Source organism: Pipra filicauda, unplaced genomic scaffold (genome assembly GCF_003945595.2).
Source record: "Pipra filicauda isolate LSUMZ 115617 unplaced genomic scaffold, ASM394559v2 scaffold262_size1072369_pilon, whole genome shotgun sequence".
Classification (NCBI taxonomy): domain Eukaryota; kingdom Metazoa; phylum Chordata; class Aves; order Passeriformes; family Pipridae; genus Pipra; species Pipra filicauda.
In genome coordinates this window covers 341,671-359,430 of record NW_024104379.1, presented here as the reverse complement: position 1 = coordinate 359,430, position 17,760 = coordinate 341,671, and the positions used below count along the sequence as shown (strand labels likewise).

Here is a 17,760-nt window from a genome sequence, read left to right as displayed (position 1 = left end):
AGCTATTCTGAAAGACTCCTGGTCTTTGGAAGCCTTTGATGCTTAACCTTGAGAGGTCAAAAACACTTATCTCAGATTTCTGAAGAAAGGAGTTCTCATGATGTCAAAAGATGCTGGGCTTGTGGAGAGAGGGCAGGATAGCAAGGTGGGAGGAGGAGTGTTCCCTGTTCAGCTGCGCTAAAGGAAGAGTAAGCTCCTGCCTCTGGGGTGGGTGGAAATGCTGGTTGGGGAGGGCAACCAGGGAGGGCAATATATGATGTGGATCTGCTCTGCTAGTCAGGATGCTGCTGTGCAAAGCGGTGTGAGATTCCCTCACTCATAGGCTGGACTTGGAGCTCAGGCAACATTTCCTTACAGACATGCCTTATGCCTGGGATATAGCACCTCTCTCAAGGGCTCTGGGTGAGCACCAGGTCTTTTCTTCAAAGGGCTCTGACTGTCCTTATTCCTACTCCTTGCTCCCATCACTAAAATCTCTTAAACCAGCAAAGATCAGATCTGCAGCCTCTATAGGGAAGTGGTATTTGGTGAAAGGTGGAGACAGCAATAGGTGCTCCTCAGACACAACCCAGCCAATTTGTTCAGTCTGATGCCACTGGAGTATCAGATAAGAAAATATAAACTTTCTCTGCTTTAGGAGGACACGCACACTCACACACACATTGGCCCCGCTAGCCCAGTCTGACCTTATGCCCACTCAGCAGCTTTTCAATGGATTTGAATTCAGACTTTGAATTTATATCACAATTAATTGCTGTTAATAAAAAAAAGCCATGGATTGTTACTCTGAGTTTGAAACTTGCACTGTCTCATGGGCAGGACCCAGGGAGGTGAGAGTGGAGCCATTTTTAGCGGGTGAAAAGGCTCTGGGGTCACCTCCTCTGTCCTGGTGAGCCTCACAGGTCCCAGTGTCTCCACCACCCTATCTTTAGAAAACAAAAGGCACCCGACGCTAACACCTATGAGCCATGGCAAGAAGAGCCTGCGGACTTACGGAGGAAATATTCTGCTGTATCGGCTTCATAATCTGCATCCTCAGGGAAGTGATCGATTTGCTTACACAGACCTTTAAAATTCCCTAGGGAACAAGAAAAAAAAAGAACAAATGAGAACACCAAAGCCTGCCTTGCAGGAACAGCTGCCCTCTCCATCACCCTTTGTGCCCACCCTGCCTTCCTTCCAGGAAGCATACCCACTCGTGTGTGGATGCCCATTAAATGCCCAGGTCCTCTCCTTGCACACTCACACATACATCTCCTTATTTACACAGGAATATGGGGTTTGCTGTCTGGATCCAGCCTGATGCCCACCTAGTCCAGCACCCCCTCGCTTGATGGAGAGAGCACCAGAAGCTCTGTGACTCCTGCTGCAGATAGGCAGGAGAGCACTGCCCACCTCTGAGGGAGGTGGGACAGGAAAAGGAGCCAGAGTCTGAGTCATACTGCAAAGTACAAGTGTCAGGGTCCCCTCCCTCAGCATTGACTGGTGTAACTGTGGGTGTTTCTGTTTCACCTGGAGTGGCCTCAGTAGATTCCAGCAGTGCTGTGTACATCAGGGTGATCTGTTTTGGGTACAAAAGTGTTTGTTTCAGCTGTGACTTTGCTGCGTTTTCACTTCGTGGGCAGCATACGTCCCTTTGTTCCAGTGTGGTGGGGGAACAAAAGTTCTTAATCTACTTTCTCCATATGTATGCGTACCTTTGCCAGGCCTCCTCTTGTTACCTGTCACAGACAAAGGCTACAAGAAGCTTGGTGCGAGTGTACATATGCAGCTCAGCAGCAAAACATCCTTTGCATTGGGGGAGCAAAATCTTCCACCAGAAGTGGGGTAAACTGGACTGGACACACTCATTTCCATCAGGCTGGTGTATGTACAGGGCCTTCTGCTAGCTTTAGTCATGGGGCACCCTTTTTCACACATTCCATTGCCCCCTTTTTCACACACTCCATGGCCAATAAAGCCATTCCAGCAGGAAGCCAGTGACATCTTCCAAGTCTTTTGCTGTCTGGGATGTCTACCAGATTCTTACTTTCATCATTCGTGTCTCCTCTTGACATCAGGTATACCACTCCAGAGAGGTACTCCTCAAGCCACATCGTAATTTTCATCATGACCACTGCTTGGTTAGTATCTCAAACGATCAGGTTGTCCATGCATGTACAGGAGTGACTGCATGAAAGGCAATTTCAGTATACTTCCTGGGGTTCCCCCAAACTTTTTCTCCTACCTTCTATTCCATTTCCCTCTGGACACTTGCACTGACTGGCCATTAACACAGAACTGATAGACACATTCTGTTCAGAAAGGAGAAATATGGTGTCTGCATGACGTGTAGATCCCATGGGCCTCCTCACCGGAGGTCAACTACCAAAGCAACTCAGGCTGATTGATCCCTCAGCAGAAGCATTTGGAGCCTGAGTCTGGAGAATGGCAAATGCTGTGGCAACCTGGGAAAGCCTCCTGCCGCCCTGATCCTGAGCCCAACTGCTGAACCAGCTGGGTGCGTGCAGGGTGAGGGGAGAGTGAAGCCACCACATTTGTGATTGTTGCCTCTGGGAAGGGTTGCTGGTGAGCAACCCAGAGCTCTTCCACGCCAACCCTTCCCAGGCTGAGACCTGCTGGCACAATGTCAGGTCCCCAGATCATACCTTGAAAGTTTTATTCCAGATGAATTTGGATGGTCTTTCAGCTGTTTGTGAATGGCTGGAAGAAGGACCAAGCTCAAAGGATTTCCCCTGAGTTTCTTTTTGAGGCCAAGCCTGGCTGGATCAATGTTTGGGATGCTTTGGGAAGCAGTGCTGAGCAAATAGTTGTAGCAGGCAGATAGGCGGGTTCCTCTAGGTCTGCCTTCAGGTTTGATTTTTTCTGCATGCAGTTGGCTTGTGTCTGATGCCTCCAAGGTACCTATCACCTTTAACTACTAATTCAAAGAGCTTCTGTGAAGAGGCTAGAGACAGCAGAGAGGAGTGTGTGTGTGCATTAAGAGGTAAGCAGTAGGAAAAGAAAGTAGGAACAGCGCTTCTCTGTGTACCTCTGACATGCTATTCCGACATTGAATCTGTGAGTTATGAAATAAGGCTACTAATCACTCATCCTCAATCCAGTTATCTCATTCAAGAAGTGTCTGCTTCTCAACCATGGCTCTTCTGGAAGGAAAGTTTCATAGCCAAGCAAATTCCCTTGGCGCACTCCCACCCTGCTACTTGCCCACTAAAATACCTGTGAGGCAGGCAGATACAGCATGAAGGGGGTCCTTTCCCTAGCTTGCCCCTAACTGCCTGGGGTCATCTGCCTGTGGCAGATGAGCAGTTTGTCATTCTGGTCCTTTGGCTGTGGTCACTGCTGTACAGTGCACGTGAACACTAGCACTCTTTGGGGCTCTGGGGAGGTCTCCAGCCTCAGATTTCAGCTCCTTGCCCACCAGATCCCAAACACTGAGTTCCTCCTGCCCATACATGCTGGGAGAGCAGGCAGAGCCTACATGCATCTCCCAGGTGATGCTCCCAGCACACAGCTGGAGCCTCTTGATTGGAATTAGCCAGGGAGGGAAGAGGCAGTGAATCTGGAAACCCCCTCACTGTGTACCATCCTTTCCCTGCTTCCTTTTTTCTCCCTCTTCCCTGCTATGTTTCATGCTGAATTTGAGCCTGATTAATTCCTATGTAAAGAATCAAGCTGCTTGGAGAAGATGCTGCATCTTGTGCAGGTTGTCTTTTATATGGACTTGCGTGGGATAATTAGTTAGAAGTTCAGCTGCCTAGGCAGGGTGAGGGGACATGCAGGCTCCTCAAAAATCTGCTCCCGGTGCTGAGTGTCTCAAAGGCTTTGCTGACCTGGCTCAGCAAGGTGCTTGGCCACTGGGGTGTTCAGCCTTGGCTTGTTTAAAATGCTATGACATTGTGGAGCTGCCCTTCTCCACAGGCTGATATGCTGTACCAGGTTGATCCCTCTCCCTGGCTCAACCCTGCTGGGGTTCATGAAGGCAGTGTTGGTCCCACTTTAGCCCCTGCTTTGTCTGTGCTCAGCACAGAGCGCCATGGCTCTGGATGCTATTTGCCTGCGTTACCACACCCTCTCCTCCAATGCCTCCTAGCTCCTCTGGGCGATGGATGGGGAACGGATGCAGAATTTAGGTCATTAATGCGCTAACTGGGAATATAAGAGAACAAGATTCAGTTTTTGCTCTGCCACAGGCATGCTGTTAAAACCACTTCTCTCTGCCTCAGAGTCCCACCCTGTAAAATGGGGGTGACAGCACTCCTCTGCCTTGTGCTGTACGGGGACGCGTTAAAGAGGGCATGGTGTGGGTGCGCTGGTGCCGGCGGCTGTGTGAGTGCACAGAGTAGGTGAGTGACGGATGGCAGCGGTTCAGAAACCCGCTCTGTGTGGGGAAGGCCTCGATGTCACTTCTTGCGCCAAGGTCACTCGGCAATTCTCTGACGGACATCTGTGGCCTGCTGAGATGGTGCAGCAGCCTCCCTGGCACCTGTGCTGGTAGAAGCAGGGGGGGGAGATGGAGCAGCTCAGCAGTGCTGCTGAGGTCTGACACAACAGCCTTTTGCTGTGCTGCACGTGTGGTTTGTGGAGGGAGGGTAAAAGCTGTATACCACCCTACAGTTATTACTCCTGAACGCCTAAGCAAGAGCAAATCATTATTTGGGAGGGCATGTAGGGCTCTGAGAGCCCCCCAAGGGAGTAAGAGCAACATCTCCTCTGTACTTTGCCCTCCCCATTCTTCCCGACTCAAGCTATTTCATGCTGTGAACCTTGAAACAGGCATGTGTTGAGCTCTCTAGCTTCTCCCGTGCTCCTCTCTGAGAAACTTAAGCCACATGCTTCCACCTCCTCCCTGTAGCTCTCCCACTGCTGTTCAGGCTCTCCCTTCATCCTTTCTCATGCTCACCCACAAGATCTTCCTCCTGTTTCTCAGTCTCTCTCATTCATCACTACCACTTCCCTCTCCTTCGTGTATCAGTGTGGACAAACTCCGAACAGGGTTGTCCACACCCTGGTTTGGGGTGTGCAGGCTGCAAAGGAGGTGGGGAGGAGTACTGTCTTGTTTCAGGACAGAAGAGATGCCCAGGTCCATGGAAAATCCCCTGTAAGCAATCCCCATATCCCCTGGAGATTACTGGGAGTCTTTAGACAAGATCACCACCGTTTGCTTGTTGCCTTCCCAAACTTGGAAAACACAGTCTGGATGAGCTAGGATTGGTGCAACAGGCACCTCCCCAGTGCCTGGACTAGGACAGGTCATTAAGAGCAGAGACAACCTACCATACTGTCAAGATGGACTGAATGTCTAAGATGCATGAAATAAAATGTCAACTGCGCCTTCATCCTTTAGACAGACCTCTTCCAGTGTGGCCAGGTCATTATTTGGGTACATGCTGCCTATCCAGGACAGCTGGCAGCCGTCAATTCTGCTGCAGCGAGACTCAGACCAAGTTACCCCCGATGAGAACCTGGCTCAGTATTGTTGGTGATGTGGTTTATTTTTGTGCCACTTTGTGCAGCCCTGTCTCTTTCAGAAGTCTCGCTTGCCTGCAGAGTGCAATCCATTGCAAAATAGTAAGTTCCAAAGAATGAAAAGCTACTCCCTTCCTGCAGGGTAGGAACACTTTTAAATGGTCAGGACCATACATCTGAAAACTGGGAGCCAGAGGCAGAGGCAAAGACATCCAAAAGGAGAGAAGCAGACAAAGAGGGATAAGAACAGAAAGACCTGTTTTCCCAGAATGATTTGTGATATTTCCATTTATGGAGAAAAGCAATCCACTGAAAGCTTTTCTTCAGTATCACTCTCTAATTTAGCAGAGGTTTTGGCATGATAGCTTCTAGAGAAATAAATAAAGGGGACTGGATATAGCTGTTGCCTCTAAAAGCTGAGAAAGATGGCTTGGTGTTGGCCAAAGATTCAGTATCTGTTTCCATCACACACTCCCTTTATCATTTTAGGCAAGCCACTTAACCCCCCTCTTCTTTCACTCGAAATGGGAATAATGGTGTTTCCCTGCCTCAGGAAAATAGCCTGAGGATACTTATATTAAACATATGAAAGTGAACAGACACTGGATCATTTGGGCCAGATAATTGTCCCCACTGTCTAGGTCAAATGTAACATGCTGATTTTTGATGTAACATGCTGATTTTTGATGCAACATGCTGATTTTTGATGCAACATGCTGATTTTTGATGCAACCTTCTCCCTACATGAAGGCTGTGCACAAGTTCTTAGAAGTTCCCTCTTGTGATTCCTGCCTTAGGAGTAAACTTTGTTGCAGATTGAACTATATTTGATATCTAACCATGAAAGATATACGAGAAATTGCAGGTAGTCAGTCACAAGCACAAACATTTCTTTCTGCTCCACGACTGTTTCTGAGCAGAGTCCATTTGGTACCAGGTGGTGAAGTGGGGCTCAGAGCCAGCCTCTGGGCTACAAAGACAAATTCCACAGCTATGTAGCAAACTGCTGGCATGTCTTTCTTACATGCATTGGCAAAAGGCTTCCAAACCAAGAGAGGAGGTCTGGCATGCCTGTCAAAAACTGACATTAGTGACACTGAGTTGTTAATGCCCAACTTGACATGACTGTAAGAGGAAGGAATGAGGTTTCATGAAATGCAGAAGAAAGCACAGGAAAAGCCCTTTGAAGGCACTTTGATTGCTCGCCTCCCTCCCAAGAAAGAAACACTCTAGAGCACTCATCATTTTGGGGGATTTGGAGCTGATGAAAAGCACAGTGGCAGGGAGCACAGACAGTGCTTGCAGGCATCTGCCTTTACCCACCTGTGCTGACGTGCCCAAAAGGAGGACTGGTCCTTCAAAAGAGCTCATTATCCCTCTTGGGGAATTTCTCTATAGATAGCACCTTACAAAAATGAGGCCATCTCTTCACATGCCTCAGTACACAGGTTACAGTGTGTAGGGTTAAAACAGCAAATGTAGCCACTGTGCACAAGGCATGGTCATTCTGGGGCTTGAGCTGGTTCTGCTCTTACAGCTCTGACCCTGCACAGCAGCAGGAGATGCTGTGCTAGTGGCAGTACTTTTTGACCCAGGTGGATAATTTTAAGACCGAAGAGTCTGAAGTCCTCATTAGGGACATGTCCACTACAAGGTGAAGCTCAGTGGGGCAGCAAATGGGGTCTGTGGAGGTGAGCCTGGGACAATAGCAGAGGTCCCATGGGAACAACGAATCACCAGAAATCTTGCCACCTTCCCATCCAAATGCAATATACCTGCTTTGATGTGGTCTTCTTCAATGCAAACGTGCAGCAGTGCATATGTTAAAAAAGCCAAACAAAACCCTAGCAACATAACCAGTGTGTTGCATATATAATTCTCTCCCCGGGGAGAGGATAAAAGAACAAACCACATGTGACTGATATCAAGCCCCATCACTTAATATGCCACTGGAAATCATTCAGATATTGTGCTGAAGAAGCCTGTAAAAGAACTGGTGCAAAATAGAAATTGATCTTATAGTTATGAAAGAATATCTGCCCTGCCTACAAGGTAGAACCATTATACCAGCTCTCCTCACATTATTATTAATAATCATGTTTATTACAGCTGTTGCCAAGGATCAGATTATAAAGGGAGTTGCAGTAAAAATGGTACAAACAGTGCCTTACAGACCACTGCTGCCTTGATGAGCATGAAGGAAGAGGTTTATCACAATACATTAGCAGTGACCAAAGCTACAGCAACAAGATGGCCTGGACATACCAGTTCTGGAGAGATTAGTTTGGTCAGGAGATGGTTGATACAAAGAAAAAGAAATGCAGACATAGACGGGAGAAATAAGTGAGAGAAGCCAGTATGGGGTAGCACTGAGGAGGAGATGATGAGACAGAAAAAGAGTGGTATAGAAAATAGCCAGTGAGCATCAGGGAGATTAATTCCATCCAAGCTAACACCAGGCTCCTGTTCTGCCTTTTTCAGCTCTTCTCACTTACTCCTTGCAGCCATCCCTGACAATCACCCTGCAAAGGAGAGGGGGTTGATGACAGAAGAATCACGGAATCATTAAAGTTGGAAAAGACCTCCAAGATTATTGAGTCCAGCCTTTGATCCATCATCACAATGCCAACTAAACCATAGCATTAAGTGCCATATCCAGTCTTTTCTTGAACACTTTCAGGGGTGGTGACTTCACCACTTCCCTGGGCAGCCCGTTCCAATGCTTAACCACCCTTTCCGCGCAAAGGCAACACGCGTGCTGCTGTAGGTGCTCAGGTCCCTCCTGTGGAGCCCCAGCAATGTGGGAGTGCAGAAGAGCCCCATCACATCCTGGCATTGCCTGCATGGTCCCCTGCAGCACTCTGCTGCAGCAGCCAACGGGGCCCACGCTGCGTTACGGCCGGACTCTGTGCTGCTGTCAGCCTTGATCCACTTTGCATTTTTCCTTGGAGGCGGCAGCCTCCTCTCCTTCCCACCCCGCTCGATACTTCTGCTGCGTGCTGCTAAGTAGCTGATAGACTCTGCCTCAGAGCTGGCTATAGTTGTTCCATGGATGTGGGTGGAGATGCAGTGGTAGCAAAACCTTTTATTAAGATTATATGAAGATTTCCATTTATAAACACCCTTTTTTTACAGGGTTGTAATTTTCAAAAATATCCTTGCTATGGCTTGAAATTTCCCATGCTTTGTCACAGGCGGAGAGTGAGATTGTCTGGGAAAATTGGGCAAAGGCTCTTGAATGCATTTTGGTGCAAACACAAATCCAGCACATTTGAGTTTTACAAGCTGAAATATTGCGGGTGGCTGGATTTCAGAGACTGCTAGACATCTGTCCAAGTCACAAATAAAAAACCTCAACACAGCAATAATAAAAATCATTCAAAAAATCCTTTTTTTGCAGGCATCCAGTACAGACGTCTCCCACGGTAAACAATTGGCTCTGTTTTCTAGACTTTGCCAGAATGAAACCTGAGCTGAATTTCTTCTGCAAATAGTACTAAACACAAAAATGTATTAAGCTCATCTAAATAATCTAAAGCTGTGGATAACTGTGCTCCTCTTAATGTTCTATTTCTCTCATTTCCCATCAGTGCTAGCTTTCTGGAATTGAAAACAGTTTTATAAATGCACATGTACCAACTGCATGTTACGATTTAATTTATTTGTCAGTGAAATAATTTGGTTTTTGTAAATGATATTATCCTTTGTGATTCAGTGAATGAGTAAAGCATTGACAACATCTCTGATTCCTCAGCAGAGAGGTCAGAAACTATTTCTACAGTTGTTAGAGTGACTAGTGTCACTCTAGGTGGGAAAAACATATGAACTTTCTGGCATACAACCTCTGTTGCAGAGTTTTCAAGGTATATTTGCTGAGTTAGTAAAAGCTACTGCCTTTGCCTTGCAAGAAGAGACAGAACGAGATTTTAAATGAGCTGGAAACCAGAAAAAGAATTGAGAAAAGGGCTTGTAAATAGTTGTGCTCAGACGTTGTATTATGATGTTGGCTTTCAAACTCCAAGAACACAGCTTAAGTGCTGAAGCTGCTGTGGTGGATGTTGGAGAAATGAAGGCAGAAGTTGATAAGGACATGGAGAAAAGTCCAGGCAAAACAGAAAGGGCAAGCGGAAGAAATCAAGATATTACTGTGGATTAAAAAAAAAATAAAAAATCTGTCAATTTGTAGCAAGAACATTTATGTGTGTGTGTGTAACGAGTCAAATGTGACACTACAACTGTGAGCCGAGTGACAGGGAGGGTGATGCAATTATCTGCAGTGAGAGAGAAGTGATGTGCATAAGGTGTGGGAGGAGAGGAGATGCTCCATATCTACCACAGGCAATACCAATCCACAGCTGCCCATCCAGATGTTAGAGGAAGGGAGATACCAATGTAAGCCTGGAGGGAAGGGGGTGGATGGGATGGAGGGAGTATTTAAGAGCTGTTGCATCTCTTTTCATTTTTTTTCTTTTTCCCTATCACAGCAACAATATTGTAACTAGGACAGGTTTTGCATATAGGGTTACAGCATCAAACTCTCAGAAATCAGAGCATGTAAACAACATCCTAGCTGGATGAGGACCTAAGGACTGAACCATCTCAAACTTGGACTCAAAGACCTAAAGCTCAGACGGATTAATCTCTCCTCAGAAGTATACAGAGGAAAACCACGGGCTAGAATATTTGTGACTTAGTCCATCCTATTGGGTTGCATTTTTCTGCTCTGTGTTGCTTATCTATGAGTATGCATCAGAGGACAGAGTCAGGCTCACCTTCTACAGAAGGTCATGTTTTGGGTCAGTAACAAGACTGTAACTCTAGCGGTCATTGGAATTAACTGTGCACAGGCACAGATTTAACTGGCAAGAAAAGAGGATGAAATAGCCCTCCTTACATGATGAAAAGTGTCCTGTGCAGTCTGGGACAGAGCAACAAGGGATGCATGCCTTGGTTCAGATACAAGCTGACCCTCTAGCTCAGTGGGAACTTGGACTTGGCAATTCCCAAACTCCAGATCTAGAATCTTGTAATTGTAATGCTGTGTTCACAAGGTTTTTTGAATGCAATTTCCTTAGTCACTTTTAAATTATGAAGGAGGAGAAAAGGCACTTCAAATCTTTCATCTCCAACTCCACAGTGCATTTGTCTCTGACATATCCAGCTGGATCTATAGGGAGACGCTGTCCTTGGTTAAACTGGTGTAAATCTAGTGTGACTCTGAGCTGCTCCTTCAGCAGTTATGGCCACAAACAAGAGAGAAATTAGGCTTGCAGCTGTTAATTAGCTTATGAAGTATGTGGTGTGGTTTAGGATCCTTCAGGATGCAAAGCACTATGTAGCAGTTTTTATTAGTTATTAATAATAAAAATACCCAAGAACCCCAGGGAAATAATGAAATAATCCAAAGAATGGAACAAGTCAATGACAGAGGCAGCTTTCAATCCATCCTCCCTCTTCTTCTGTGCCACTTAAGCTCTCCTCCCCCTTCTCCTCCAAGGCTCAGACACATGCAGGAAGGGAGAGCCCCCCATCACACGTGTTTAGCAAGTTGGCAGTCTCAGCAAGTCTCCTGTATTCTCCCACACGATATCGTCAGCCTGCAGTAGGAATTGTGAAATCTGTAACAAAATTGACATCCAGCAGTAGAAATTTTGGGGAATAGCAGGGTGTGGGATATCCTCAGCTCTCATGGAAAATTGCAACCCTGCCCCCATTGGTCCTGAGCACCTTTCATTTTATTGCCCTCCCTTCCTCTGGGAAAAGGACTGGGGAGGTGGGCACTGCTTGCTCTCTTTCAAGATCTCTAGGTGAGAGCTGGGGGTCCTTCTACTGTTACCTGAGTTGGAGTGAGTGGCTCCACTGGGGATTCACAACCTGTTTTGGCTATTCCAGCCCAGGAGATGGGTATGGAGTCTATTTTAGGTGAGGAAATAGAACAAGGGAAGGGCTGGGTTTTCTCTAGCACTTTTTTACCCCAGGGAACCCAAAGCCCTTCATGCAACACTGAGAAAGATCCCCCAGCGAGGTGACTCCACAGATGAGTGTGGCAGCCATTACATGCTCACTGAGCTCTCACTTGCCCGCCCTCGGAGAACAGAGGCGGCTTTGCCCAGGCAGGGAATATTGGTTATCCCTTACTCTGTTCAGAGAATGCTCTGGGATTTTTGCTATCCCTTCAGGCAGCCCACCAGAGATGGCCAGGAGGGAACTGGGGGTAGGATTTCCTTGGCAGAAAGCCCTGCTGACTGCAGCGCTTCAGGTTGAGCTGCAACGTGCAGGGCCATGCACTCACAGAGCTTCTCTGCACTGTGTCCTTTGTGCCCTGAAACGCACCACTTACAAATCAGAAAATTAAAGCCACAAGGAAGAGGTCAGGCCTTTCCAATTTTGCAATATCCTCTGGCAGCCACTATATCTTGCCCTGCAGCACTGGTGGTTCGTGAGAAGCTCAATCCAGAGCAGATTCCTCAATGTGCTCTGGGGAACACCCTGGGATGAGGGGAATGTGAGTGTCCTGAAGCTCTGTAGGATGTTAACCCCTGGTAAATCCACTCCTGACCTGGACCTCACTCACAACACTATCTAAAGCCTCCCAAATGTTCCTAAAGCGATAAAGAATAAAAAACTGGAGGGAAGATGGGGCTGATGTACAGCAAGCCCCTTCCTACAGACAGCTGAGGAGTAAGCCACTGGGCTCCAGCTGTCCCAGAAAGGGGATTTCCCTACTTTGGCAATGTCTCCAGGGTGGAGACAGCCTCCATTGCCACCCTTCCCAATCAGCCTGAATTCTGAATTCAAACATTAATTAATATTGTTTCTTACATTTCCCAGCTATGTTAGGATTTGGGATTTGAAGAGTTGTCTGGATTACATGTATGGATTCCAAAACATTATAGGCTCATATCTCCCTCATGTTTTCGTGCAATTGCTGGCAAGGCAAATACCCAGAGTAACAACTGGACCGATCTGTGAAAGTTGTAGGAAAGCATTGCCCTCTGTGCTAAAAGAGCCAGGACACAGAGTTTGCTTTGTTACACAGATCATGCTTGTTTTGTACTTGGGTTGCTGGAATTCAGAAAATGTTGGTAAACACAGCCTATATCCCACAGGGCTGCACAGGGTAGCTGGCCCACATGAGTATGATCAAATTGTGTTAGCACAGCTATGCTGTGACTCCCAATGTCTCCAAACGAGCTGCTGCTGCTTTTCTAACTTGCTGCTTTACTCATAATCCATATCAAACACTAGGTGTTAAAGTAGATATTGCACAGATTTGATTTTAGGTCCCTTTTTATGCAGCTGAGCAAAAAACAAATGCCAAGCCTTGCTAATGCTGTTAGCTTTTAGAGGCTGCTATTAGAACGTTAATAATTTTATTATTGTTATTTCCTCAGGGTTGCAAGTACCTCAGTGATTTACAAGGAAACAAAGTCACTTGGCCCTCTCTTGAAGCTCTTACAACAAAAGTTAGACTTAAGCACAGCACTGGGCTTATTTAACAAGGAAACAGTGCCAGCAGGGTGTTTGGAAAAGGGAAGTTTATAGCAGCACAGGATCATGAGACATTTATGGTTGTGTGCACGACTGTAGCCTGTTAGTTTATGCTGGCTTTTAAAAAGAGAAGCATAGAGGGGAAAGGTGTGCTAGATTTAGGAACAAAACCTGCAAGAAAAATGAGAGGAGGTCAGTGAGGGAGGGATGATTTGGAAAGCGGAGATTGAAGAGGAGGCTGCAAAGGAGGTGTGAAACTACCTGTGGCACAGCCAGAGAAGGCATACGGGGGAGCAGGTACTGCTGCTCAGTCATAATAACCCCTTTGAAGCTTGACTGCAAATCGTGCTTCTCCGCCAATATTTTTTCATCCATTGAGTACACTAATTTATTACAGAAGAGTCTGTAGGTGTGAGCTATGTGCTAAGGCTAATCTCTGAAGCGTTTTCAGCTACTCTACACATTACATCACTCTTGCATCCCAGGGAGGAGGCAATTCATACTGGGATAAAATTTACTCACAATATTAGACTGGGGAATATTATTTCTAAAGTGATCTCGTCCAGTTACATTCAGTTAGAAATATGAAAGGCTGTTTCAGGGTTTTGAATCATGCCCAAGCAGGTACCAAGTCACCTTTGTGGTCTGGATTGTATTACCCAGACACAAGCCCATGAGAGCTTCTTACATCAAACTGTACCTCTGTACCTCCCCACCTACACCACACAAGGAGTAATGTACATCTCAGAACTGAGACTTCCGTGCTTGAAAGTCTATAAACAAGAGCTTGCCCCCCAAAGACTAGCAAAACCCAAATCCCTTCCATATTTGCCCACTTTTCCTTGGAAAAAATTGCCAGTTCTCCACTGGAATCACCTCCTCAGTTTCTAATTTACTGCTGTAGCTGCAGTAGTCTGTGAAGTAACAACACAAGTTGTGCTGCATCCTAGATCTTAACCTCATTCTCTTACCTTTGAACTCAGCTGCCAGACAAGAAATGTGCCAAGATCAAAGAAAGGCAGCATCTCAGTCTCACTGTGTGTTTGTCTCTCCATGAGTAAATCCCTTCTTTTTTTGTCTGTGCCACAGCCACTGCTGAAAGTCATTCTTGAAGCTGGTCAGCATTTTTCAATGAAAATTTCTCAGAGAGATAGTGTCTTTGACCTGATCATCTGAAGCCCAGGGGAATAAAGTGAATACCTGAGCTATTTGCTTACTGACAATTTCAGTGCACCTAACTCATGGTTTTGGTATTTAAAAAAAAAAGGCTTTAAAAACCATCTTTGTTCCACCCCAGTGTAGAACAGGAAGCTTTCTAAATCCAGAGTTTTGTGGGATAGGAAAGTACTTCTACATTTTTTTCCAGCCTGCTCTCTGCGTCTACTTGACTTCATGTCAGCTACCGTGCACCTTACTTAGCATATCTTTGCAGCTTCTCTTTGGGTCCTGCTGGGACAGCTGTGGCTGCTGAAGGCACAGCTGGCCAGTTCTTCTCTGGGGAACAAAAGCTTCCCTGGGGAACAGCTTGTCCATTTAGATCTACTCACAGTTGTCACCTCTCAGTCCATCTATCTGTTTCTTCAGAACTTACCTCTGAGATCCATTGTGCACCAAGACCTCTTGATCAGCACAGCCTTGGAAGGCTGCGCCCTTGGTTTTGCTAAGCCAATATTAGAGTCATGTCAACCTCAAACATGAAATTCAGTCTATGCATTAGTCCCTGGTCCAAACTCTCTCTCCTGGAGACCCTTTTAGTGAACACCTAAATGAGTTTTGGCCAAGCTAGAACTAAAAGTGTGCAAGTTTTCCACTTGTTTCCTCTCTGACCTGACATAACAAACGGATTGTGCAAATGTCTCTTCAGGGCTGCCCTCTACTCCTATTGAAGGGCTCATCTTTTCCTGTAGTGCACTTCATGGTGTGCTGTGGAGCAGAGGCGATTAATACATTAGAGCAAGAATGAATAATTTTGCTTAACACTGGGATCCTGTAACAACCCCGTCACTTGGAGATTCCCCTGCAGGTGGGGAGGGGAAGAGAGAGCATTTCTTGACTAGCTGGAAGCCTACAGAATACCTGTGGAGACTGGCAGGGAAAGCGAGTGAGCTGGGACTGGATGCCTTCCAAGCATCAGAGCAAAACTGAGTCTCTCAGTGGAGGATGCTAAATTTTGACAACGGGAAAGAAACAGATAGACAAGGGGTGAGTGGGAGGGGAAAGTCTTTCCCTGATAATGATGTCTGCTCGTAGTGTTAAACATTATTATGTATTTCCACATGCCACCATGTGTACACGGCATTTTACTGGCAGCTGAACAGGCAGAATTTTGTGCCCAGGATTTTATAATAAAAAGACCACAGCCTTTGGGACACTGGCAAGTGAGGATGCTCATCTCCTCAGAAGAGACTTTAAGCAGCTATTAGGCAGCAGCTATGGGGCCTGGATCCTGCTTCTGGTGAGGTCAGCAGGAAAACAGTGGGGACAAGAGTAGGCTTGAGACATTCAGGATGGAATGAGGGAAGGAAGTGCCTGAGAAAGGTCACAGGCTGTTATGGCCTGTTCATGTCTTGTTTGCTCCTGGCTTTAGCAGGGTATCTCTGAATCATTCCTTATTCTAAAGATATAATACAGTAAACAAATTTAATAGTAGAAGGGTCAAAGCTTGCCAAAGGCATAGGAGAAATGGAAGTCACTTATGCAGGAAGACTAACTGCAGTAAATGAGTCCTGAGGGCAGGCACGAGGGAGGTGAATAAGGTTGTGCGGTGGAAGGAGAGGAAAGGACAGCAGGAGAGGAGGAGCAAAGTCATTGCTGCAGGGTGATGGAGGGGAGTCGGAGAGGGGTAGATGTGCTGAGTTAGCACTGAGGAGGATGGGAGAGGAAGGAGGGAGCAAGCTCCAACAGAGCCACGTGAGGCCTTGAAGCTGAAATGAGGAACTGAACTTTGATGTAGAAGGAGACTACAGAATTCAGCATAGGGATTCAAGAAGAAGGAATGACACAAGTGGAACAGCAGGTAAGGAAAAGATAACATAGCTGCTGCACACTGGGTGTTTTAGTGCAAGTTTTAGGACTCCTCTATAGTCCTGCTGGGCCTCTCCAGCTCTAAGAATTGAGTGGGTTTGTGCTTTCATGATCTGGTCTAAATAGCTTGGTAAAGCATTTTCTCTATATCGCTTCCACCTAATCAATCAGCCACACATTAAGAGTGTTAACTCGTAAGGGGAGGCAGTCACTGGGAAAGGGCTGTCTAAGAGTGGTAGGATGGGCCACCACAGCAGCGGAACAACACATCCCCGAGGGACTGAGGATCTCCCATTGTGGCCCACAGCTCGTAGGGTGCAATGCATTTCAATAGAGAGGAAAGCAGTGGGATCACATCCTGACTTCCATGACTTTCCCAGAAGTGGATGAAGGGGATAATTCCAGCAGTAGAGCATTCCTCTGCAGGTTCCAAAGAAGATCCGTACCACTGTCTCTGTTGTTTATTGCATCTTCCCTTGGTCATGTCCTATCAAGGGTGGTTCCTGCAGGACAGAACTACCAGAATAAGCAAGGAACATGGCTTCTTTTGGGAGAATTTCCATCTCCCATCTCTGAAACCTCGAGTAGATCCTATGTAATTTTTTTAACAGCTCATCTCTCCTTTCACTCCTCAAGCAACAGTCTACATGTGAATTTCTTCTATTTTCTCTTCTTCCAAATCTTTCAGACTTCTTGCAGTCTTTAATTTATTGCTTCAACTCTGGTGACTATTCATGCTGCCTCTTCCTCTTTCTTTACCTTCCTTCCCACCTATTGGCATGCAGTTTCTCAACTTCCGTTTCCTGATCTCTAGGACTCTTGTCCTGATGAGCCCAACTTTTCTCTCCCCACCCAGTGCTGCCTTGCTTAATTTGCAACAATCCCTGTTATCTCTTCATCTCAGGATTACACTAAACTTTTGAAACCCTTCAAGCATTTTCCTCATCTGCCTATTAGTGCTCATCTGCAGTTTGACTGGCTCCCTCCTTTCATCTCTCAGTCCATTATGGCAATACCAGCAGTGCTGTGTTAATCTCCATTTCTGTCCAACACCATCTGCATTAAAAACCAAACCCAAAACTAAACAAAACCTATCACTTCAAGATCTTCTTCAGGATGACTTATCAAGTCTCTGATTTTCAATCATTTGGATTATACTTTCAGGAACAACAGTATGAATCCCTCCTCCATATACACCATGAGACTTAGGGCAGTTTATTAAGGATAGTCTTGTTCCTAATCCTTCTTTGTTTCTTAAGCTGTATTAGCCCTTACTCTCTGTTCCTCTGACACTGCTCCTTTCCCAGCACACCCATGTTCTCACCTCCTAGCCCTTTTCCAGACAGGTACAATATACTTTTTCATCTTTCAATCACAGAATTCCCTGATATATGTCATTTAGGCTCAACACCCCCCTTTCCTGAGCCTTTCTCATGCTTTTCTTCCTACTCTTCTTGCAGCCCTGGAAACATCTGACATAATTCAGTCGCTCAAGAAAACAACTACTTCTCTTGACCCTGGAACCTCTCATCATTTAGGCCTTACTCCGTCTTTTTACTTTACTCCTGTTTCCAGTAATTCCATAGCTTCTGGTACTCTGCTCAGCTCTTTGAAAAGAAACCATTATCTGCTGTGTCCTCAGGCTCCTCCATCGACACTGCTGTTCCACTTAACAAGCACCCAGAGCCTCCTTATTCTTCGTAGAGCACTTAAGAGAGTCGCTCCCTCCTATCTCTCCTACATGACTGTCCTCATCCATTTTCTCTGTAGGTTCAT

At 46.2% G+C, this 17,760-nt stretch overlaps 1 protein-coding gene across 2 annotated transcripts in view; it reads right to left on the bottom strand.

Annotated features, from left to right (window-relative positions):
* The window catches only part of CACNG2 (calcium voltage-gated channel auxiliary subunit gamma 2), a 52,100-nt gene that overhangs the window by 3,797 nt on the left and 30,543 nt on the right, over positions 1-17,760 (bottom strand). For both annotated transcript variants that reach the window (XM_027715281.2, XM_027715280.2), the window contains one exon: positions 995-1,078. In XM_027715281.2, coding sequence (XP_027571082.1) covers positions 995-1,078 — 84 coding nt within the window. The remainder of the gene's footprint in view (positions 1-994; positions 1,079-17,760) is intronic.